The following is a 26,073-nucleotide window of genomic DNA, read 5'->3' as shown; positions in this document are numbered from 1 at the left end:
GCTGTGGCTTGTGGGATCTCAGTTATCTCACCAAGGACTAAACCTGGGCCACAGCAGTAAATCCTGAAATCCTAACCACTAGGCCACCAGGGAACTCCCTGCAGATTTTTAATAGTATGCTATCATCATCCCATTTATCAAACAGCCATACACATATGTGATTTGTGGCGTTTCTCATTGTAGATACTGAACTTGACTTTTCTCACTCTAACGCAAACCAGAAAGACAACACAACTGAGGTCAGAAGACCCAATGAAGAGTTGAACAAGCTGTAAGTGAAATTCTCAAAACACCAAACCTCTGATGATCTACACATGATATTCTATTAAAACCGGAGTGGGAGTGGAAGAAGGAAACAAGCTCCAATTTTTTCCAATATTCATGTAAACAAAACACACAACTAGAAACATTTCCTCTTTTATCTTTTCATAGTCCTTCATGCAAATCTTCTACATGCTAAAAGATTCTTTCAGCCACTGGTGGTATATCTCAGATTTCATCTTTTCTAGAGAAAAATCAAATTATTAATTTAAGCCTATTAAACTGTATGGCAACTATGCATAACTCCCCCAGAACCATATTGCAAGGGCAATTTCAGTATCAAGTGGCTTATTCCTGTCTTTTTTTGGAGGCCAGTTCCAAGTACCATCACCCAGCAAAGCAAGTTAGGGAAAAACAAAACAAAACTTTAAAATATTGAGTGGGAAGTCATACAATATGCTAGGATTCTGATAGCTAAAACAAAGAAAGCTTCAGGGAGTATAACCAGGACAGCCAGACAGGTAAGTGGAATGTTGCCTTGCTGGGAACATTCAAGGTTGGTCTGGTGGTAAACATTAGTGATGTGCTGTTAAATGCTTGACAACTAACTCTAGTGAGAAAAGTACTTTGTAGCATGTGCAATTTCCCTGGAGTAAGTACATTCAGGAAGCCTGATTCCAAGCTACCCAAGTGACATCACTAACAGGAAGTTAGGAAGAGATTCACAATAACAACCCACTGTATAGTATTTCAGATACAATAGATGTAAATAACCTCAACAGCATAAATTATAGTAAAATGTAGGGAAATAACTAGACTGTAGTGAATTTTGAGTATTGCTTTTGTTTTTTAATATATTTAATTTAATTTTTTAATAATGGTTGCATTTAACAGCTGGGTCCCAAAAGTCGAATATTTAAAGGTAGGCTCTACATTCGCTCCATCACACCACTTCATGTTGCTCTTCAGGGACATTAAAGATAGTCTGAACAAACAACAAACCAAATAAATGGAGCTACTAATTCAACTCGATTAAACTAGCTCCAGAGTTTCCAAGGCTGCCAACCTCTTTGCTATCCCACGTTAGAAATACTCAAAGTTCAGTTTTCGGTATGCACAGTATTCACAGCAGTACCATGAAATGACAATACCTTGCATTTTATCACGTATCACACTTTTCAAAGTAGTGTTTTTACGGCACTGTGGGACAGTCTGGCCCTGCATAGTGAATTTAAATCAGTGGGCAACAGCATTTTAGTGCCTAGTGGGTAAAAAGAGTCCTTGGGAGCTGTTTGTCCAAGAGAGAGGGGCAGGGGTGGAGCTGGGAGCCCGGCAAGGAAGCCCGGAGGCTGGTCGGTGGCCCCACGGTTGCCGGTTCCCTCCTGGAAATGCACACCTCTGCAAGCAGGTGTACAGCAGCACCAGGCTTTCTTCCTTACCTCTTGTTTTCTGACGCTAACTTTAGCGATTTTACTAAAATTCAGTTTTTTTCTGATGGGGAGTAAAAGGTTGGACGAGATATGCTCTAAGAGCCCTTCAAGAAGGTAACATTATTAGAGCCATAACATTCAAATATGCTCTTATCTGGGAGAACAGTTTTGCAATGTTTTCCTCACGATCTAAACATACCTGTTACTGGAGTAGATACTTGTGTGTAGACTACATAGATCTCATTGCCAAAGACAACGTCAACAGTAGTCGTGGCCGAGTGGTTAAGGCGATGGACTAGAAATCCATTGGGGTCTCCCCGCGCAGGTTCGAATCCTGCCGACTACGACCAACCAACCTTTTGGTACAAATCCTTGTTTTCCTTTTGCAGACTTCTCCACAGATTATTTAAAGAATTTATGAACTGCTGGAATACAACTGGGACCCCAATGGGGCAAGATGAAGAGCGGATGAGGGAGCTAGGCAGTCGTGTGATTGTGGTTACAACTTGAGTCCAGAAGAGGGAGATGGGACAAAACACTCCAGACAATCTGGAACAAAGAAAAGCAAAGCGTCGCGAAGTAGGAATGGACAGTTCCTTGGACAGACCTCTTGCCCCGCGGGAAAGCCTGTGCGCCGGAGCCTCGCTACTCCACGGCATCCTTCCGCGCGAGCGCGTCAGCGCCCAGGCATCGCGAGCTCCTAAGACAGCCTCGGAATGGCTCGCGCATGCGCGGGGGTGGCCAGCGCGCCCTGCGGATCCTCGCGTTGCCCCTGGAAACCACACAGTGCTGTAGCTACCAGAGCAAGGGAAGGACATGACGATTCAAGATGGCGAAGGACCTGGACGAGCTCTTGGATGAGGTCGAGTCCAAGTTTTGCAGACCAGACCCACTGAGACTGGGTATGGTCGAACGGCCCAGAGGCGGAGGCGGTGGCGGTGGCGGTGGCGGTGGCATCCTCAGCAACGACCGGAACCGAGCCGAGGCGAAAGAGAATCTCAGGTTAACAGGCGGGAGGGGTGGGCTGTTCTGGTGAAGCCTGCTTCAGGTCCTAAAGCCACCCCTCCGCCGCCGGACCCAAAGAAATGTACCCCCGCCCGCGACCTCCAGCTCCTCTTCCTGCTAGGGCCCAGACTCTCAATTCCTCACTACCGGGGCCGCACACACTTCAGCTCCCCGGCCTGTAGGATCCTAACATCTCTTCCCAAGGCCCGACTCCGCCCCCCGAGCAAGCCCCAGAGGACTGGCCCAGCTGATGCCCCGCCTCTAGAGCCCGCGGTTTCGCTCAGGTTCCGATGCGGGAGAGGGGATGCAGCTTAGGCTCTCTCTCTTGAGCCCCGAGGGGGTCACGGTGACCCAGGCTTCCGTTTGCGTGAGCGATTCTTTTCCGCTTTTGAGATGCCCGCACAGAGAACCTCATCCTACTGCCTCTGGTCCTCTTGGGACCCCATTCCCAAGGCAGAACAATTCTTGGGCCAATTGTTGGAGAAAACGATTCCATTCTAGTCCATCATTAGTTGATTTTTTTTTTTAAGCTCAGATAATTGAATGAGATTAGATTTAAGATTAAAAGGTTTAATTATTGGTAACACTGTCATTATTAATCCAGCCACTTTCCTTCTCCCCATGGCCCCAGCTAAGGGTACCAGATGATCTCAGGCATCCAAATTGAAATTTGGGGAATTTTCTTAAGTCTTGGCTTTTGATCCAGAAAAAGTATCTTTCAAATTTGTCAGTCATTTTTCTTCTGTGTAATTATTCAATAATAGGACTTTCTTCTTTATCTCACTTCCCCCCTCAATTCCAAAAGAACAAAATTTTTGCCAGAGTGAGTATTGTCCTTCAAAGTGATGGCTTGGGAGCCTCTGCAGTGACTCTTGCTTGAATCTCTTGGAGACGCTTGTGGAATTACACAGAGGCAGCTTTGGAACAGCCCAAGAAAGTCAATCTTGTTTATTTATGGCTGCATCTGTGGGTTTTGTTTTGTTTTTGCGCACCTGTGTGTGATTTCCCAGAACCCAACACCATTGCTACCCAATTTACAAGACTTGCCGCTAATGACATTTGTTTATAAAAATTCACCCTCAGAAGATAAAAACATTGAAAAGAGTCTAAAATTTAGAAGCAGAAGTTCTAAAAATTAGTCGAGTACTTGGCAGCATTCTAAAAAATAACTGTAGAGCCAACTAAAATGACTGCTTTGGGGACTTCCCTGGCGGTTCGGTGGTTAAGACTCCGAGCTCCCAATGCAGGGGGCATGGGTTCATCCCTAGTGGGGACTCGGCCGAAAAAGATGACTGCTTTGAATGGGCTAACGCTCATTTGACTGTTTATGCAAATAGCACTCTCACTAATTTGTATATTATTATCTTGAATGCTGGACATTCTTATGTAGTCATTCCCAGCACATCTACCATCCTATCCTACAACAATGTTACCTTGCAAGTTCTTTTGTTCTTTTTATTTATTCCTTTGGGGCATGGAGAAAATTTATCAAAGAGCCTTCCAGAGCCTATTCATCTTAGGAGAACTAGCACAGAGGGATAGGATGTCTTAGAGCAGCTGCTGAAAATGGAAAGGGTTACTAAGGTGGACGGATCCTCTCCAAGCACAGGTCCTTTTGTACCTCTCTCCGTAGCCTGTTGTTATACTACTAAAATCCATCCATAATCCTCGTAGCATCCCATCCCACCTTACTGCCTCAGATTTTTCAATAATACATTTATAGAAGCTGTAACAAACCAGTACTGTTGTCATTCATGTGTTGAATTCAAGTGTTGTCATTCACTTCATTTGGCAGTGTAGTTGTAAATTATGCAAAAAAAACCCAGCAACAAAGACCCTAAACTTAATAAAAAATGTAGTATATAATGTCAAATATTAAAATTTTGTCCTGAGCCAAAATTGATACCTAAAAGTTAAGAACTGATTTACATTATGAATTTATTCAGAGGAGACTACCTGCAAATTGTGTAGTGATATAGCCTGTATCTCTTTTTCTTAAAAGAGTTAAAATACCAAAATTGTCCCTTAAAAATGATAGCTCTGCAGATAATAAATGACCATGACACATCTGGATACCAGAAACCTGCTAATATAAATGGTCAGAACATATACAACTTGATGAAGAGTTCAAAATGATAAAGAGAAGTATGTGATTAGTTTTTTTTTAAAAAAAAAAGACTGATGTGAGTTGAACTGCAATAAGAATAAAGTGGTTCAGGGTGATACAGATGGGAATATTTAGAGATAATATCATAAACTCATAGATGATATCTATAATAATAGCCAATACTTATTGAGTCCTTTTTATATGCCTTATATGTGTTATTTCATTTAATCTCCGCATCCCTACATGGTGAATACTATTATTATGCTCATTTCACTGACCAAGACCTAGAAGAATAGTTGCCTGCCCAAGTTCATATTTCCAAGTCTACCAGGACATTGTACATCCAGATTTAAGCTTTTATGTATAGCTTTCACATTTAATAGTGGGTTTCAAGCTTTTACATTTATTTTATTTCGAATATATATTTTATTTTTGACAGAAATTATATCTTACATCAAGATTCAATATAGTAAGCAAAGTTAAGTAGGGAATCAATAAATGTTTATTAACCTTTGATTAAGATTATTGTATTACAGCATCAAAAAACAAGAAATATACTGTCGTTTAAAATATATATGCTTTCTCAATGAAATGATGGAGTTTTTTTCCCATTTCTGTAGCAAAGCATAGGCAAGTGTAGGCATCATGAAACTGTGTGATCTAATAACAGACCAGAATCTTACGGAAGCTGATAGTTTGGGTCCCTAACAGTACTGAATAGACTGGTAAAGTTTGAACGCATCTGATTCTTGAAATTGTGAAATTGCGTGAGAGAGGGGAACCCAGAGAGTACATCATGAAAACCAGAGGAGAGAATTTCTAGAGGACATCTTAGCAACCTGCTGTCACAAAAGAAATTGAAGGAATTGGTACACAAGTGTCAGGTGCTTCTGAAAGACTAAAGCTAATTGGAACCGAGAAGGGCCATTGAATATAGTTATTTGGGCAGTAGTGACTTTGAAAAAAAGAGTTTCACTATAGTTGAGGGATATAGAGGCCAGAGATGGAATATTACACCTGGAAGAAGTTTTAAATAGTTGTCTAGATTTCCTCTTTACATATGAAATGTCTGAGGTTCAGAGAGGTTAAATAATTTAAACTAGGTGGGTAGTTCTCAACAGGTGATGACTTTACCACTCAAGGGGCATTTGGCAATGTCTTGACATTTTTGATTGTCATAACTGGGGAAGGGTGTGCTACTGGCATCTAGTGGGTAGAAGCAGGGATGCTGTAAAACATCCTACAGTGCACAATAGCCTGCCCCTCTCACTGTGATACACACACACACACACACACACACACACACACACCAACGAATTATCTGGTCCCAAATGTCAGTATTTCTAAGGTTAAGAAACCCTTATCCAGATCACCAGCAGATGCTAAATCCAATATACTTGTAAGGAAGTAGAAATAATGGATATAGACTACTCTTCAGTAGTGAGTAAAATAGGGTGGCAGCTTCAAGAGGGGTTTTGGAATGTTTCTTTGAAGAGGAAAGCATACTTAGCATACTTGGGAAGAAACCAGTATACAGTGGAAGATATTAGGGGTAAAAGTTAGAAAGGGAAAAACTGAAGAGGCAAAGTCTGGACATAGATGGAATCAGACATTCAGTGTTAGGCAGTAGCCTCTGTGTTTTCTTACATCAGGTTAATTATCTTACTCTAAGCAGTATCAAAGGAGGGCTATAATCCTGATGTTAACAGTTTCGGAGCAAATATGTTTCTAGAAATAGAGAGTTAGTCTAAAAAAACCTGTCTTTTAAAACAAATAATTTAATGATCCAATGAAGTTATAAAGTTATAATGATATACAGCATCTGTAACGTAAACTCTAAAGAGAGTTAATCTCATTTAGTGTTAGGTGTCTAGACTGCCCTAGACTCAATTCCAAGCCTCTCCTCCCACTATTTATATGACCTTGGCGAGTTTTTGAATCTCTCAGTCCCTATGTCTTCATCTATGTAAAGTATTCAGTAAATGTTAGCTATTAAATAGGAGCTCCATGCAGTAACATTTTGTCAGTAATCCTGTGATGATTATACCCGCAGAAGGTAAAGAGGTAGAGATACTCTGTTAAGCAAATATCACTTTTTTGTGTGTATGTGTGTAATTAATCATTTGGTTGTATAACCTTTGGCTCCTGTAGTAAAGAGGTATGATTATTTGACTTACAATGGAACCCTTAGGGGAAAATTAGACATATTAAAATTATCTTTGTTTATAATTCTCAGGTTCTACTTATAATTGTACATATTTTGTATTCTTAAATAAATGGTTGATGTAATTTAGAAAAGTGCATACCCACCTTTCTCTTATATATAACGAACAGCTTTAAACGTTATATTTTAAGTATGTAAAAGTACACATGGGAATTTGTACCTGATAGACTACATCCTTTTTCTCAAGAATCCTAGGCTATGTTCATAGTAGGAAAAAAAGAACATCACATTTGTCCTTCTGTTATCAACTCTAGTAATGGACTTTATTTAAACAAAACTCTTCTGTTGCTGGCTGACTTTATCTGCACTTCAGCTTCAGCTGTTTTCTTGTTTGTTTGTTGTTTGTTTTTTCAGATCAACAGAAACATTTAAAAAAGAACATGATCTTGACAGTCTTATTAACGAAATATTTGAAGAGCCCAACTTTGACAAAAAATGCTTTGTAAGTCAAATGTTCTAAATGTACAGTAATTCTTTAATTATCTCAAGACATGTTTAGAATAGTCTGAAAACTTATTAGAATACACAAGTATCTATAGTCCTTTGAATTCTGAGAAATACAATTATTTAAAGAAATTATTCCACTTAGATTTAAATAAGAAAAAAATTAGAAACTGTGTTTTGCTTTTTATTTCTCAGCAAGAATGAGAAATTAGAAAAGCTGTTGAACAAGAGTCAACTTGCAGATGAAGTTGGTTACTTGTATTTATTTGTATACTCTAAGAATACTTTTCTAAAAGTCCAAAATCAGCTTTCATTATAGGAATGTGCTTAGCATCTCAAATGCTTTGCCGTTGCTCTCATCCCATGAACTAATCAGTTAAGTTGGTAGTATTTTATTTTTTTAAATGCTTATATATCTATATCAACTTTATAAAAGCTCATAAAATAATATAACAGCCACCTGTATATTTACTAGTCATACTGAACGTATCTTAACATTTTGCCAGATTTGCTCCTCTGGATTTTTTTTTTTGGCCACACCATGTGATTTGTGGGATTTTAGTTCCCTGACCGGGCATTGAACCCAGGGCACAGCAGTGAAAGCGCTGAGTCCCAACCACTGGATTGCCAGGGAACTGCCTGGACTTTTTTTAAAGAAATAAAAATTATAGTTTAAGAACTCTCCAAATCTTACTCTACTGCCTTCCTTCCCAAAGGTAACCATTAGCCTTTCCATCCATACTTTTATACTTTTATTACATATGTATGTAACCATAAACAATTTTAACTAATGTATAGCAGTCCCTTACGTAACTCCACCACAGTTTATCTACATCCCTGGTGATGAGACATTTTGATTATGCCAAGTTGTTGCTCTTACAAGCAGTGCTTCATCAAATATCTTTGTATGTCTTTTTTTTTTAACCCACGTATAGGAGTTTCTCTAGGATATATAAACCTAGGAAGTCGCAAGGTGTGCTCATCTTCAACTTTTCTACCCATTGCCAAAATGTTTCCCAAAGTGACTGTCTTATTTGCATTCTTTTCACCAGCAGTGATGAGAATGTATATACTTTCATTTTTACCAGTTTGGTAGGCACAGAATATATTTGTTAGATTTTTATATATATATATATATATATATATATTTGTTAGAAAGAGACCAAATGGAAGTCTAAATTACAAGGACCACAAGGAAAAAAATCTAAGAAATAAATATAATACCAAAGAGGGTTGGTTTGTTTGTTTTTAAGGTAGGGAAGATTAAAGCAAGACAGTGGACTAAAAATAACTAGGCAATGATTGTGTTAAGATTATGGATATGGGCCACTTCTTTTTTTGTCAGACTAAAATTTAAGTGACTGGTATAGATCTTAAGCTTTGTATTTCTCTGTGCCAGAGGGGAGAGGAGTGGGAGAGGTCAGTGAAATACATGAGGGATGTACAAAATACATGAGTCACAGAGATGAAATGTACAGCATGAGGGATATAGTCAATAATACTGTAATAGCTCTGTACAGTGACTAGACTTTCTGTGGTGATCATTTTGTAATGTATAGAAATACCAAGTCAGTATGTTTTACCCCTGAAACTAACATAGTGTTGTAGGTCAATTATACTTCAATTAGAAAAACAAAAAATAAAAATAAAACCAAGTTTAAAAAATCTTAATTTCTCTAAATTTAACATTTTCAGTTCATCTGTGGTAAATTAATAAGCTGATGGCCTAGTTGAATAACATGTCAACACAATAGCAATGGTGTTGAATACTCTGCGAACAGAATGCATCATAAATGCTGAATAGCAATACTAATTTAATTAGTGGTAGGAAAAAAACTACATGATGTTATTCATTGATCATCTGAGCAATTCATTATTTAGTAAGCACTACAGGGTATGTATCTGTGTGTGAGGCACTGTCTCTTCAGTTCAAGGCATTTCAGAAAGAGAAGGAAATACTTCTCTAAAGAAGTATTAGAGAAGATATACTAATCTGAAATAAAAATAGCTCTTATAATCATGAAGAATAAGCTTTTATGCACTTCTTCTGTGTGCTCCCTTTTTGAAGTTAGTTATTATATCCAGTTTTCCAGCCTGCAGGGGAGAAAGCAACCCAAGTAAACTTCTGGAGGAAATCAATGTAAAACACTGATTGGATGAGGAAAGGAAGTGTCTGTGAATTGCTCGTCCATATGCCCACCTTGTCCTCAGAGGCCAGATGCTCTTGAGAGTATTGGTCCCTCCTCCATTGCTCGCCCGTCCTATTGTGTTTCTTTCTTTTCTTAATTGAAGTATAGTTGACTTACAATATTATATCAGTTGCAGACTCACACAAGAAAGCCCAGAAACAACAGCAGATGTCCCAGTGTGCCAGCCTTGAGTTGCAAACACAAGCCTGGATGGCACATGGAGCGTGCCCCCAAAGACAAAAAGAGACTTAGGCACATTATTACTTTTCAGCTATGCACCAAAAATGTTTCCAGTTCTGTTTAACATCAGTTTTATTCAACAAATAAAAGAGTTAAGAGAAATAGTAAAGTATTTTTGCCTCCATTAAATTTCCTCACCTACTAGGTAAATTGATGGCATGTCTCTGCATAGTTTAAATTGCCTTCTTTCCATCCTACTTCCTTTCCTTGGCGGTGGTCCTAGTATGTGGTCGGCCATGTTGTTTGGTACCTTATACCAGTTAACACTTAATAAATGCTTGCTAATGATGATGTTATGTAACCATATAGGAACTACTGTATGATTGTGACTAGGTAGCTCTACATTTTCCTTGGACATCTAATGGTTGATACCATTTCATCTGATCAAAATTAATATTCCTGAAGTTACCCAGGAGTTTGGTTAGTTTATTTTTAGTTCAGGTGAGTACCATTCACAGCCTTTAAAATGAGTCTGAGGTTTTTTTACTCCTCAATTGAATTTTTCCAGGATGAAGTTTTAAATAGCAGCTCCTTCATATTAAATCATTGAACTCTAGTATTAACTGAAGAGTTATAAAGTGACTCTAAATCTTAGCATGCTAATAATGGCAGTATATCAATTTTCTAGACTAAACGTTAGCATAGTAATTCGTAAATTCCTCAGGGAGGTCTACTTTCCTTTTGCCTTTAAAGGGTTTTGATCATTGTTTTCATTTCAGAAACTTTAAAATCATAGGAAATTTTAAGCCATTTTTAAAATATCCTTGTTATAAAATAAAGAATATTAGTTTTCATGTTACAATTCTCTTAAGTTACCCTTGGCCTTTTATTGTTTTGTTTTTTTAACAGAAATTAAAATCTAAATCTTCAGGTAACACATCTGTCAGAGCTTCCATTCAAGGCCCTGGTAAGAGGTAAGTTGGGATTGCTTTGGTGAATTATACACACTGGTGAGCATGGTCTAGTAGATTTTGTTACCGTTTAACAACATTGAGCAACAAAGCACCACTGGTCGGCTTTCAGGAGACAGACCAACAGCAGCATTTTTCAGTGTTCTTATGGTCTGTGACTCCTTAGTGTAAAGGAACTTGAATGGGAGGTTATTGCTATTGTAAATAATTTTCTGCTGCATAAAAAAAAAAAAGGTGTGAATGGTTTCTCAAAATTAATGTTCTGTTATATTCTTCAGTATTTACTTTGTCCCTTACATTATTTGGCAAACACATTTTTCTGTGACTCATTTTAACTCCTTGAGTGTTCCTGAATATACAGGTTTTATCCAATAACACACTGACCCTGAAATAAATACCTCTTCCTTGAAATAGTTGGCTTGCTCAGGAAAATATACAATTTGATTACAAGAATACAGAGTCGATGAGGCCAAATTAACTTCTCATGTTTCTTTTATGTTTTAATTTTATTTTTCTTCCGTCTGTTGAACATGTCCAGCTGCAGCCCAGTATACCTTGGTGGAAGCGCTGTTCCATGTGGGGTTGGGACAAATACTTCACAGAGGTAAGATGTCAGAAATATGTTATACTTTCTTAATTAGTTTTTTCCAAATTGATACCCTGTTAAAACATAGTTCTTATCATCTTGGCATGAGTCTGTTTCATAATAAAAGGTATATTTTGTTAGCCAGTCTAACTAAGAACACTTTACTGAAATACTGATTATTATTGGGTGATAGCTGTTAAAAGCTATGGTGTTGGGTATGTGTTGTTCATTGTGTTGACACCCTTCTTTAAGAGCCACTTGAAGTGCCTGGATCACTTCCATCCCAGCTTGGTTTCCACAAGACACCAGGAGTTGAGCTTCTATCTTGCCATTTTTCCTTCCAGGCAGTGAAAACCAGTGAGTAGGACAGGTGAACTATAGGATGTGTCACCCCCACTGCCTTGGCCAGTCAGCATGAGAAGCTGTGGGTCTCTAGTACCCAAGGAGTTCTTAAGCACAGTCTCTTGATTTTACATATTTCAAAAGGAGAAAGCCTCCTTTTGTTGTCTCTTCCCCACCCCTCCTTTCACCCAGGATCTCACTCAGTACCTCTTTCAGGGCAATCTTATGGTCATGATGCTACCTACCCCAAGCCCCTATCAGCCTCAGACTCCTAGCCTATTCCATTGTCATTGTCGTAAAGTGGGGAAACAGATCGATTTTCAGCAATTTTTTTTTTTTTATTGAAGTATAGTTGATTTACAATGTTGTGTTAATTTCTACTGTACAGCAAAGTGATTCAGTTATACATATATATACATTCTTTTTCATATTCTTTTCTATTATGGTTTATCACAGGATATTGAATATAGTTCCATATGCTATACAGTAGGACCTTATTGTTTATCCATTTTATATATGATAGTTTGTGTCTGCTAATCCCAAACTCCCAAGCCATCCCTCCCCCACCCACCTACCCCTTGGCAACCACAAGTCTGATCTCTATGTCTGTGAGTCTATTTCTGTTTCGTAGATAAGTTCACTTGTGTTGTATTTTAGATTCCACATATAAGTGATATCATATGGTATTTGTTTTTCTCTTTCTGACTTACTTCACTTGGTATATAATCTCTAGGCCCGTCCATGTTGCTGAAAATGACATTATTTCATTCTTTATTATGGCTGAGTAGTATTCCATTGTATATATGTACCACATCTTCTTTATCCATTCATCTGTCGATGGACATTTAGGTTGTTTCCATGTCTTGTCTGTTGTAAGTAGTTCAGCAAATCATTTTACTGTCCTGTTAAGTTTGGTTCTATTTTTATAGAGGCCTACTTAACTAGATTATTATATTTTGTCTAGTTATTTCTAAAGCACTTTTTCATTTTCTGGTAAAAGAAGTAAAAGACTGAGCTGTATGATTGCATTCTGATCACGTTTCAGGAGAGAGAACCATTATATTGAATAATGGAAGTGGGATCCAAAAGGACATTGTTGGAGGGTTGTGGAGCTGGCCTAGATCCGAGGAGGCCTGGAAAAAAAGGGCTATAGGACCAGAGGGAAACTGGGAATCTGGGGAAGCCTAGACCAGGAACACCAGGCAACAGACAGGCTATAGCAACCCACAGGGGTGATGCCTGCTGTGAGGGCTGTAAATAAAGAGTTGATAGCACCTGAATCGTCGTGCGTTGAGGACTGTCTATTCGAAGGATTAGAGACACACGCTGCCCTTAGAGAAGAATACAGTCTGGCTGCTTATCAATCCTGACTTACTGTGTCTACCCAGTTGGATTTGTCTCAGTCATTGCCAGACCACTCTGCCTCGAATCCAGGCTTCCCTCAAGTCATCCTTGAGCTATACGGCAAACGTTTCCTAGTTACCGTCCACTTCCATCTTCTGTAGTCTCACCCACATAGAGCATTAAAGAAAATATACCTACCATAACATTTTGAGCACCTCTCCCCTGTTCAGAAGGAAAATGAGAGCTGCCATCTGTCTCATATTAACTCTAAACTCATTGTTTGCTTTACCAAATTGTTGTTCTTCCTCTTCTCTTTGTAGTTCTTTCACCTCCAGTTAAAGCCTGGGCTAGATACTCCACTTCCACTAGAACACTTGTTATCCTTCTGCTTTCCACTTATATTTTTCTACCTCTGAGTATTTTTACACTTACTCCCTGTCTAGAATGACACTCCTTTCTAATGCATGTCCCCACTGTCTTACCTGCTTAATTCACTTACTGTAGACTCATTTTGTCATTCTGTTTGAACTTCCTTTTCCTTTTCTTTTTTTAAATATTCATTGAATGCCCTCTATGTCCTAGGTACTAGATACCAAAAAAGGTAAAACACTGGCCAGTAGAGAAACTGATAAAGAAACAAATGATTATACCCAGGGCATGAAGAAAAAGGGCTCTGATGACAGAATACCTAAGTTCAGATATTCACTCTGCCTCTTACAAGCTGTGAAGCCTTGAGAAGGGATATAATCTTACAAAACCTCAGTTTCCTCACCCATAAATACTTTAGTTTTTATGGGTGAGGAAACTGAGTTATTGTAAGGATTAAATGAGATAATACATTAAAATTGTGCCCATGTTGCAGGTCAGCTAGCTACTATAGGTACAGTTGTTTGGAGTTGTTTGTGGGTATTTCTCATCTGTTTGTGCTGCCTTCTCATTGTGTTATACCTCAGCTGCAAGAATCCTATATTCTACTACTTTTCCATTTTATCTCAGGAAATATCTCTATGTGTTCTGGTTTACTTCCAAGAGTAAATATTTTATTAAGATTCTCTTTTATGTAGTATATTTTTACATGTACTTTGATTTAGTTCTAGCAGAGAAGAATCTCGTTCCAGATGGAATTACAGTGTATGTCTATTATATAACATTGATCCATGAGAATACCACAATCTTTCAACCCCATTCCTACCTTTTGCACAGTGACAAGAAGGGAAAACACATACAGTTTGCATATATATGCACAGGTAAATGTTTATATTCACAGATCTTCTTCACCCATCACAAAGATACTAATCATTGACCACCTTCTTCATGACATAGATCAACACACACAGAAAGATAAGCACATACATACTCATGTGCATGTAAAATATTATATGTATGAAGTATTTATACTGTCCAGAGCACTTTTTTGTAAGTATATGTGTATTGGTTCACCTGCTTCACAGGGAAAAACCAAGATGCAGATAGAGCAAGAATTTTTAACCCCATTTTATAAATGAGGAAATTGAGGCACTGATGTTAAATTCATTAAACACGTATTAATTCATCATGTCCTTGCTAAGTCCTAGGTTTTGAGTGAACACATTGTGGTGAACAAATAAATAGACACTTCCCTGCCCTCAATGAGCTTTCAGTCTAGATGAGGAAAGAGACTTTAATTCCACAAATAACTATTTAATTTCCACATAATATGTAATGTGAAGGGTAAGTACAGAATACTCTAAGCATAGATAATTGGCATCCTAACTAATATGAAGTGTTAGGGAATGCTTTCCTAAGCAAATAACATTTAATCAGACTATGATATGATAAATAAGTAGGAATTAAGCAAAGACAGGGGAGCGTTGGAGCCAGAGGACCCATCACGTTAGACGATCCCTGAGCTGGAAGGAGCCAGGGGTGTGGGAGGAACAGGGAGCAGCCAGGTGAGCTGGAGTGTAGTGAGTGGGGGAAAGAATGGCTCCTGGTGGGGCTGGAGAGGTAGTCAGGGGACGTTTGGTTTGGGGTCCCCTGAGGATTTTAGAACAATATGTCCTATAGCAGTGGAAGCCATTGGGTTGTTTGGGGGTTTTTTTTAAGCAGATAGGGATGACATAATCATATTTGTGTTTCTAAAGAAAGAAATTTTGGTTCCAGAATGGAAAATGGATTGGAAGTTGGAGGGACAAGACAGGAGAGAACACAGGGAGACCAGTCAACAGGCAGTAGGTACCGGTGGTCCAGGAAAGAGACAGGGATGGCGGCTGTGACCTAAGTGGTGGCAGTGGCTGTAGGGAAAAAGGGTCACACTTGAGATATTAGAACATAGAATTGACAGAATTCAGTGATTAAATGGCTGTTGGAGGCAAGAGAGAAAGTTGTCAAGAATGACTCCCAAGCCCTGTGCCTTGCCCAAGGCAAGGACTCCAACGTGTAACTTTATGCCTAGTCCATTATTCCTTCTAGTATACCAATTTGCAGACGCTTTTATAATGTATGTAAGAGGGAAGCCGCTTTTGTTATTGCAGCTGTTGTTTTCCAGCTGCCCAAACAGCAAGACTCCCCGGTCTACTGTGTAGATCTGAAGGATTTGACTGAGAACCAGGGTCTGTGCAGAAGACTATATTGGGCTATATTTGGGACATTCCCACCACTAACATCTTTAAAATAGTAAAGATTTTACTTGCTAGCCTGATAAAAGGACAAAGCTGTTGATGACACTTCCATGTTTGTATTTACTCACATTTTCGAGGAAAGACCTGACAATTTATCTTTCATTGGAACCATGACTTTATGTTAGATATTCTTTTATATATAGTTATAAAAGAAAAATATATTTAAGTCCTAAAAATAAGCACTGATTTACATGCCTAGGGCATGAAGGAAATCGAGTCTGTTCTGCCTCTTTTCCATGTGTTATGTTTGTTTGATTTTTGGATCAAGCTCTGATTTGAGAGTAATCTCGAATGATTTTAGAGTGTAAAGATTTGAATCTTTTACCCACTTGGTGTAAAGGGGAAGAGCAGTAGCAAAGCATGGTGGCATTAATAAGATGTAGATAAAACCAAGGTGTTATTTTCAAGCCAAATTGAATTTTACTCTCCTCGTTATTTTTTAACCTACTTGCAAGCCTGGATTATTCCATAGACTGGTATAATAATGGTCTAATAGAGTGAATCGTAGCAGCAGAATGATTTCTTAGCTGCAAGTTAGTTTTATTTTTCTCAAAGGACAGTGTTGGTAGGAAAATGTGGTAGTGTGAATAGATTTGAATAAACTGCTAAATTTTAAATTAAAAAGCTGTATTTAACATTATGGTTGAAATTTTACACATACAGAATGTCAGGAAATTCTAAATTATAGTTCCCACAACAGCAGTAATTCAGCCAAATTGCACATATGTATTAAGGCATTAAAGTTAACACTCTGTGCAATCATGTAATAAATACATATGCATAAGAAAGCAAGTTATAGCAGCTTTGGGAACCATCATTTTGCATTTCCTGACTTGTACATTCAAAATCCAAGTTCAAATGTGTACAAATGTAATTGTGTTGAATTTCCATATGTACAAATTCAACTTCATAAATTGCTAACAGTTTAAAAGGAAATACAGAATTGTTTATGAAACTTAAGATTTTAAGTGTTTAATTATTGTTGTGATTAATGTTTTTAGAAATACAAAGCATTCATTCTCAAAGAAACTTTCAGGCCAAAATATATTTGCAATTTTGAAGTTAAGTTATCTCAATTTTAGAGGGAAATAAGTGAAAAAATATATAGTGATGGATTTTTATTTTATTTTTTAATTGCAGAAGTATTATATGCTTTTTGAAAAAAATAAAAAGTCAAAATGTATAAGGAGAAAGATAGTACTCTCCTTCCTTCCTCTCCGTTCCCACCCCTCCTGAGGCAACCAGTGATAGCTGCATGGTATATTACCTTCCACATTTTTCTCCATGTTCTTACAAACTTGTTATAAACACCTGTACAGGAAAATTTGTGGGGTAGTTTTTACAAAGACAGGATCATGTTATATATGTTATTGTGTACCTTGCCTTGTGCACCTCTATGTCAGTAGTTAAATCTAATTAACTCTTGTATCAACTGCCTAATATTCCATAGTACAAATGTTATTCAGTCTTTTCCCTCTTTGATAGCTATCCAGGTGGTATCCTGTTTTTTGCCACTTCAACAGCACTGCAGTAGAAATTATTCTTGAGATACACGCCTATACTCTGGTGCTTTTATTTATATGTAATATATTCCCCAAAATGGGATTGCTAGTGCAGCAGCTAGGTATAATTTTAATCGTAAAATTATGCCAAGATTTTTCCCAAAAGGTTATAGCAGTTCACATACCCACCAGAGATGTCTGAGAGGGCTAATTTTTGCTAACTTAATTGGTTTAAATATATATTTCATGGTTGCTTGAAATTTTAATTCTTTATGTAGTATTTTAACTTTTTAATAAATGCTGTATGCCAGGCACTGTCATGAGCACTTTATCAATATTAACTTGGTTAGCTCCTCATAATTCTTCTATGAGGTGTGCATTATTATCCCCATTTTATAGATAGGGAAACTGAGTCACAGAGAAGTTAAGTTACTTGACTATAGTTACGCAGCTAGGGAATCAGCATTTGAACGTAGGCAATCTTATCTACACTCTTTAACTACTAATCTATGCTACCTATATTAGTGACATAGTGACATTATATTTTTAGAGTTTCTTTCTTTGTTGTCATTTGTAAGCACTCTTTATCAGTATAAGTCTTTGACTATGTGTTGAAAATGTTTTCTTTCACTCTATTATTGGTCTTTTCACTTTGTTTTTGGTATCTTTAAAACTCTTGTTATTTCCTTTTAATTTTTAGATGATCAAATGTATCTATATTGATTCTAGTTTTAAAATACTTCAGACAATGGAGAAGTTCTCTTTAAATCACAATTATTATACAAATCAAATGGTTTGCAGCAGCAATTCATAATTCTTACCATATATTATCATTTTACTCCTGAAGTTACTATGAACTATATGAATTTTGAGATTTGCTTGGCATTTCGATTCCTCAGGTTGTCACTGAGTAACTGTTATGTGCTGAGTATCGTTCTAGCAGTTCTACCCTCTCTCATCAGCAGCATTTTTCCCTTCACTGCATCTTTGCCATCAGTATACAAACCGACTCTTTTTCCTTCTTAAATATAACCTTCTATTAACCCCACTTCCTTTACCAACTACCACTCCACTTAAAGAAACTGCTTAGATATACCTTACCAGTGAAGCCTATGCAGACTCTTGTATTTAAAATTATAACACACTTCCTCCCAGTACGTTCAATTTTATCGACTCTACTTTTTATTTCATTTAAAGCACTTTTAACCTTCTAACGTGCTACATGATTTATGAGTATTTCTTCTCGAATTAGAATCTAAGCTGTTAGAGGACAGAATCTCACCAGCACATAGTAGTCTTTCAGTAAATACTTTTTAAGTGAGTGAATGAATACATTAATGCCAAGCAGTGGGGAAACAGCAACAAATAAGATATTGTCCCAGCACAGAGAAGATATTGTCCCAGCATTTCAATACAATGTGACAAATTCTGTGATAGAGGCATCCTGAAATTTTCATTAGGAAGGGAAACACGTAAAGAAGGTAGCTTAAGTGAAGATCTCCCTCAGACAAATTTGAAAACCATTGAACTAAAAGATCTACACATCCATTTTTTTTCTTTTATATATGTAAATATACATGTGTGCATATATGTATCAGTATGCAAGATCTTAGTAAAATAGGTAGGTTTGTGCAGAAATTTAACCTGAAAGTTCAAATAGGTAATCAGACCAATAGTATAAAAATTTATACTCAGATTCATCTTTACTTTTCTGTTGTTTACTCAGTAATCTGTAATATGTGGTATAGTCCATGAATAAATCAGCATATTTTCATATTTAAATTTAACAGTAATTTCTAATGTACAGTTCTTTTTCTCTGAACAGAGCATGTGACCATCTGCGTTGTATAGCCTGTGATTTCTGGGTAGTAAGCTACGATGACTATGGGTGGGACAAATCATGTGATTACCTGTTTTTCAGGTATGTTTCTAAAGAACTTCACTCTGTGAAAAATGTACTTAATATACAACTTTATATTTCTTACTGTGCAGTAATGCCTCTTGGTGGCCTTGGCCAGATTGTGTGGCCCCCACCTCTTTGATATTTCTCGCATCATCTCCTCCTTTCCATCTGTCTGCTGTCAGCCTAGTTAAGGACATGTTACTTCTGGACAGGAGTTCAGAAGTAGCCTCCTCACTGAGTTTCCTGTGTACAGTCTCTTCTTCCAGACCACCCTTCACTTGCTGAGAATTAAAGCATAACTCTGAGTATGCCATCCTCTTGCCCAAAACCCTTCTGCATACAGAATAATGTCCAAATTCCTCAGCATGGCATTCAAGACCTTCCATAATCCAGTCCCCAACTATCTATTACCCAGCTTTGTTTGTCTTTCCATGGTATACTTTTCACCTTTGCAAGATTTTAGCTACATCAAAACAATGCTCCCGGGGCTTCCCTGGTGGCGCAGTGGTTGAGAGTCCACCTGCTGATGCAGGGGACACAGGTTCGTGTCCCGGTCCGGGAAGATCCCACATACCGTGGAGCGGCTGGGCCCATGAGCCATGGCCGCTGAGCCTGCGTGTCCGGAGCCTGTGCTCCGCAACGGGAGAGGTTACAACAGTGAGAGGCCCGCATACTGCAAAAAAAAAAAAAAAACAATGCTCCCATAATGCTCCCATTCCTTGTGACTTTGTATAAACTCTCCACCTCTTGGGCTACCTTCCCACCATTTTATCTACCTAAACCCTACCTGTCCCTCAGGGTATGGTTCATTGCTCATCTTCTATGATTCCCTTACCACTCTCTCAACTTGGAAGTAAACTCATCCTCTTCTGTGTGTCCACAGCACGTTGTACCGGTTATAGCACTTACTGTAATAAAAGACTGAAAATATCTTAGGTTGGTGTATGTCTGCCTCCCTCCTTGTGGTTGGGATAGTGTCTTACTTATATTTTTGTAATTTGTACATCCTTAAATACTCAGTGAATACCTAATGTTTTTAAGTTATAAAAATGTATCTGAACTATACATTCACGTTTTCAAATAAAAATTAAGGGCTAAAAATTAGTAAAGTACACATATCATGCATTTTTGGCCCCCCAAACCTGTGCCTAAGCAAAGACTATATTTTCAGGTACAAGTCATCAGAATTATTGCAGCACTCTTCAGTAGCATAAAGAAAACCGTGCGAGGCTTTCTTCACACCTCTCTGGCATCCATTCTCATGTAAATCTCTAGGAGTCTCCTCTAGTGTTAATGTAAGAGTTTTTAGACTTTTCACATCAAGAACTGTTCTGAAAATCTGAATCCTCTCAACATACACACAGAAAGATTCAAATATGCAGATACATAGAAAAATTACAATTTGAGAGATTTCATAGTACCCAACCCAAATAAAGCCTAGTGTGGTCCCAAAATCCCAGGTCAAGAGCCCGTACTCTTTGGGGCTCTGAAGCTCAGATTAAGAAATGTAGACTGTAAAGTGGTAGATGAAACCATGAAACTGGATGATATTACCCAGAAAGGTGACTTGGAAGCCTGTCAGTGAATGCAGAGTTAAGGGATCATTTAGTTAAGATAGGAGATGCTGGGACTTCCCTGGTCCAGTGGTTCCCTTAACCGCTGGTCCAGTGGTTAAGAATCAGTCTTGCAATGCAGGGGACGCTGGTTCGATCTCTGGTCAGGGAACTGAGATCCGAAATGCTGCAGGGCAACTAAGCCCATGTGCTGCAACTAGGGAGCCCGCATGCCGCAACTACAGAGCCCACACACTCTGGGGCCCATGTGCCACAACCAGAGAGAAGCCCGCACACCACAACGAAGAGCCTGCATGCCACAATGAAAGATCCCACGTGCTGCAGCTAAGACCTGACACAACCAAAAATAAATAAATAAATATTTTTTTTAAAAAAGATAGGAGATGCTTTGATGTTTATATTGTGGGGGGGTGGGGAAGACAAGAGAAGGGAAGGTTATGTGAGTAACAAGGTCCTGGAGGCTTTGGGGTCTAGAGTGCTGATGGAAAGTGGGCCTTGGATAGGAAGAGGCTGCCTCTGTGCCTGGGTGGAAAGAGGTCATATACTGATGTGTTCAAGGGGACAGCTAGGAAATGGAGGCCTTTTCACATCTCACTGCCTGATTTTGTGAATGAAGATGTGATCTGCTTGAAAGTAGAGGGGAGAGGAAACACTTGAGGGCAATAAGTGTATCCTAGCTTTGACAAGTTCTAGAACTTTCTAAAAGAAGTATAAGCTCTACTTGACCATCCTGCCATGATAGCTAAATAAAATGCTCTTATTTTTCTATTAAACTGTGTTAGCTTTATGGGAAATAATGAAATTTTCTTTCTCAGCTTTTAAAATATGCACTACTTGAAATGTATTAATTATTGATAGTTCCTTGGCTTTCATGATTCCTACTCCTGAAATCTCTAAGTATTCAATCAAGTGTGACATGTTAAGTTTGTCAAAATATATTGCAGATTGAATAAAGGACAGTCCTTCATTTAGCCATTTAGTTTTCATTAAACACATTTAGTTTTGTTTGGCTTTTTTCTTTGCAGTAAAACTTATTCAGTTCTTCCCCTATCTCACTGTAACCTTAGCTAAGTTGTTCAGCTGGTCAAAGTCTCAGTTTCCTGAAGTCAGACAGTTGGCCTGGAAAATCTCTTGGGTTTTTTTAGGGTCTAACCTCAATTGTGCCTGAATTTTGTGCAGTACTGAATGTGGTGCCCATTGGCCACCAGAGGGCACTTTGTTTCCTGCTTTCTGTAGCAGTGACATCAACAGTTAACAGTGTATTTCTTTCTTTAAAAATACTTATACTGTATTTCATCATTTCACTATGTATTTTTTCATCATTTCACTTTGAATTTTTTCATTTTCTTTTGTCATGGAATATTTACATAAATTCAGTACATGGACTATGAAAATCATAATTGATTTCCTATTAATGAAATTTAACTTCTGCAGTCTTTTTTGTAATAGCATCAAGTCAGATGGTTATCATTTTTCATGAGTTCTGCACATAGGTTTAATTATGTTAAAATTACTGACATTTATTTCAGGATAGGCATTTGTTTTGTTTCTGGTAGTGTACGTAAATAAGCAGATCATTGAAACCAATGAGATATAATATGAATTCAACACATAGAAATAACAAGCAGTTTTTCTCTATTAATGAAAAATTTCTATAGTTAACCCATCAGAAGCCTGTTATCTTTATGCCTCTCATATGCCCTCCATTTGCCACACTGCTGGCTTTATTTTTTTTTTTATTTTTTTTTTTTGCGGTACACGGGCCTCTCACTGTTGTGGCCTCTCCCGTTGCGGAGCACAGGCTCCGGACGCGCAGGCTCAGCGGTCATGGCTCATGGGCCCAGCCGCTCCGCAGCACGTGGGATCTTCCCGGACCGGGGCACGAACCCGTGTCCCCTGCATCGGCAGGCAGACTCTCAACCACTGCGCCACCAGGGAAGCCCCTCCACACTGCAGGCTTTTAAAATATGGCACAGGTGAGTATTTGAGGTAGGAGATGAACCACCATCTTTTCCATTCTATTCTTATATCATGTAGTCTCTGATAAGACAGATCAATAATTCTTCTCTTTAGGTCGCTGTGTTCTACAACAGCCTTAATAAACAGACCTAGAGGATTGCCGTTTAAAAACATTGAAATCCTCAGAAAGAGAACGCCAAAGTGTATCTTCTGTTTTTCATGTGAGAGCACCAGGTAGTTTAGCGTTTGGATGTTGTGAAGATAGGAAAATAAAGCAGTTAGAATTTCTTTTTTTTTTTTTTTAAGTCATTAAGCACTGAGCAAAGCTACTATGCTAAAACGTTCTTATTTCACTAATAGGAACAATATGCCAGAATTCCACAAATTAAAAACAAAGTTGGTAAAGAAGAAAGGAACACGGGCATACGCCTGCCAGTGCAGCTGGAGAACCATTGAAGAGCTGACTGACCTTCAGACGGATCATCACCTTCGCTGGGTTTGCGGTAAACACTAAGAACGCAGACTTTCCACATTCAGACAGATGCATCCATGAGAACGGTCTCTATTAACTGTCACAATATTTAGGTAAAGGGACATAGTATCATGCCCTTTGGAAAAGACAGGAAATTTCATTTAATGGCTGTATAAATTTTCAAAGACCAAATGGACTTGGGAAGATAATGTGCTTTAACGTTTTGGAATTATTCCTTTTTGATATATGGACATTTCACTTAGGAAGTAAGGTAACAAGTTATCCAAATACTTCTTTGCTAGCCTGTCCCCTGTTAAATAGAAATTTCATTGTGGAGTTTCATACAAATATATAGCCATTCAGTAGCAACTGCAGTATTACTGACTGCTAATATACTTAGCATAAACATTCCTCTTTATAGCAGTTAAAAGGGATAAAGCTGGCCCTGCAGAGAGGTCATTGAGGGGTGTACACATCACCTCTTCCAGTCAAATCTGTTGTTAGCAAAGATCATAATTTAGACATGTCAGAAACCATGTGATCAGTGGCTAATTGAAGGGTTTTCGGGAGTATAGGTATATTGTAGGTGAAAACACTGCCTGTATCTGATCTAACTTCACCAATTCAAAGCAATACTATGCACAGTAGTAAGTATATATTACCAGTTTTAGCTTATTTCTCCTCCTTTTGTTCATTTAGATATCAGAAGTTATTTAGTTTGCTCTTTTAGCAAGTATTCATTTCTATATAAAAGTGGGGTTTTTTGATGCACCTAAAAGTACAAGGAAAAATCCTAATACAGACAGGTCATTTTTGGATTTTCCAAGTACCTTCTTGCCTTGAATGCCCTAAAACTCCATTAAGTAAAGAGAACAGCAAGTAAAATATATTCTCAGACAGCCTGTAGATTTTTCTGGTAGGATCAGGTTGACATACTGTTTATTGGTGAGTACATGAAAAAAGAAAGCATAGCTGAACCAACAGGTAACCTGTTGGGCTCCTTCTTAATATGACTAAGACTTGAGGAGCCCTACAGCAGCAGCACATTCAGAAGATCGGTCACCTCAAAATTACCAGCTCGCAGCCCCGTCAAGAGATTCCAATTTGCCAGCAGCTCTTTACCGCCTGTGTCTAATATATTGTTCAAATGCATGACACAGGCTTGCTGAAAGGGAGGAACTGAAGCAAAGTTATGATCTGCGTAGTCTTATACTGAATCTGTTCCAGCCATTTTACTCAGGCAAAGAAAGATCTGGTCATTAAACTCCTTCTCCTAACCGTGACACATTTGCATATGTGTATCACTTGCTCCAGTAAGTCTAGTATTCCAACAGGATAAATCTCATTGTGGCAGATGCTCACATTTTTTGTATTAAGAATATGTTTACCAATCTTATCTTTCAATAAAAATTTTTTACCCCCTAAACTTTTATCTCAGTGTAATTGTGTCGGAAACATAGTGGGGGACTTCCCTGGTGGCGCAGTGGTTAAGAATCCACCTGCCAATGCAGGGGACATGGCTTTGAGCCCTGGTCTGGGAAGATCCCACATGCCACGGAGCAACTAAGCCTGTGTCCCACAACTACTGAGCCTGCATTCTAGAGCCCGCGAGCCACAACTACTGAGCCTGCATGCCACAACTACTGAAGCCCACATGCCTAGAACCCGTGCCCTGCAACAAGAGAAGCCACCTCAATGAGAAGCCTGCACACCTCAGTGAAGAGTAGCCCCTGCTCACCGCAACTAGAAAAAGCCCGCGTGCAGCAACGAAGACCCAATGCAGTCAAATAAATAAATAAATACATACATACATTTAAAAAAAATGGATCCTTTTAAAGAAAATAAAAAAGGAAATGGGGATTTGGATTGAAGTTGCCTATTTCAAAAAATAGCAAAGCAACAAGATCCACACATTCAGAACCTCATGGAATTTGGCACATTTAATCATAATGGTGATTTTTTTTTTAATTTAAATGAGCAAATTTACTAAATTATGGATTTGAAATTTTTTTCCTCTTTTATTATTTCATCATAACTATTCTATAACTTAGATATGTTGCCCATGTTTGGCATTCCATAACATAATAATTATAATAATTAGTTCTCTAATGTCAGAAATGTATAAATGAGTTCACATTTTTGTTGGCAATTTATAAACTTTTTAATATTGTATAATTTTTAATCGAAAATGTAGAAAGAATATTATGTTTATATACAAATGTATAGATTATTACCAGTTGTAATTTAAGCCAAAATGCATCTATTTTAGTATCAATGTAGAAGAACAGTATAGTTTCTAATCAACTATAATTTTTAAGGACAAAGTCTGTAAAACTTTCAAGATGTTTTGCATATTTATTTTCAATATTCATAATAATTTTCTACCTTTAATGAGTATTTTTTATCAAGCCAGGTAGCTACTTTATTTGAACTGCATTGTACTCTCAGACACTTATCTTGCCTAGAAATGAATAAATAATAAGTAGCTTTACTCTGTATTTAGGTGTATTTTTTGTTTTATAATAAAATATTCATTTGGGGATTAATTTGATATAATTTTGATAATTTCCTTTAAAATGTCAACAAAATGTTTCCAACCATCCAGTTGAACAAAGAATTTATTTATTTTCCTCGGGGAAGAGAGGCATGCCATAAGTTTTAGTGTGGGTGTAAGCGTGTATTTGTGTACATGCACGTGTAGGAGAGTGTAGTAGCTGAAAGAACAGGTCCAAGTGCAGGAAGGAGCCATGTTGATACGGTGGTGTGCATCCAGACCTGTACGATGATGTCAGTACACTTAACACTTCTTTTCTTGGGCCAAAGAAGATGGCATCAAACTATGGTTTCTAATCGTTTTCCTTCCTTTTCTTACTCATCTGATATTTTTAAATGTGGTGGGGAAAAGGTCCTGAATCCAGTA

At 38.0% G+C, this 26,073-nt stretch overlaps 1 protein-coding gene across 1 annotated transcript; it reads left to right on the top strand.

Annotated features, from left to right (window-relative positions):
- The first annotated feature begins 2,507 nt into the window (after nt 1-2,507).
- CFAP418 (cilia and flagella associated protein 418) lies at nt 2,508-24,527 on the top strand. Its single transcript, XM_082858374.1, has 6 exons — nt 2,508-2,693; nt 7,382-7,469; nt 10,750-10,814; nt 11,350-11,415; nt 19,071-19,166; nt 23,042-24,527. Exons 1-6 carry the CDS (start codon nt 2,521-2,523, stop codon nt 23,193-23,195), a joined length of 642 nt encoding a protein of 213 aa, XP_082714500.1. The 5' UTR covers nt 2,508-2,520; the 3' UTR covers nt 23,196-24,527.
- The last annotated feature ends 1,546 nt before the right edge of the window (nt 24,528-26,073 follow it).

The sequence above is a fragment of the Leucopleurus acutus genome (assembly GCF_964270905.1).
Source record: "Leucopleurus acutus genome assembly, chromosome: 17".
In the NCBI taxonomy this organism is placed as follows: Eukaryota; Metazoa; Chordata; class Mammalia; order Artiodactyla; family Delphinidae; genus Leucopleurus; species Leucopleurus acutus.
Note: the sequence above shows the minus strand (reverse complement) of the source record. Positions and strands in the feature narration are given on the sequence as shown.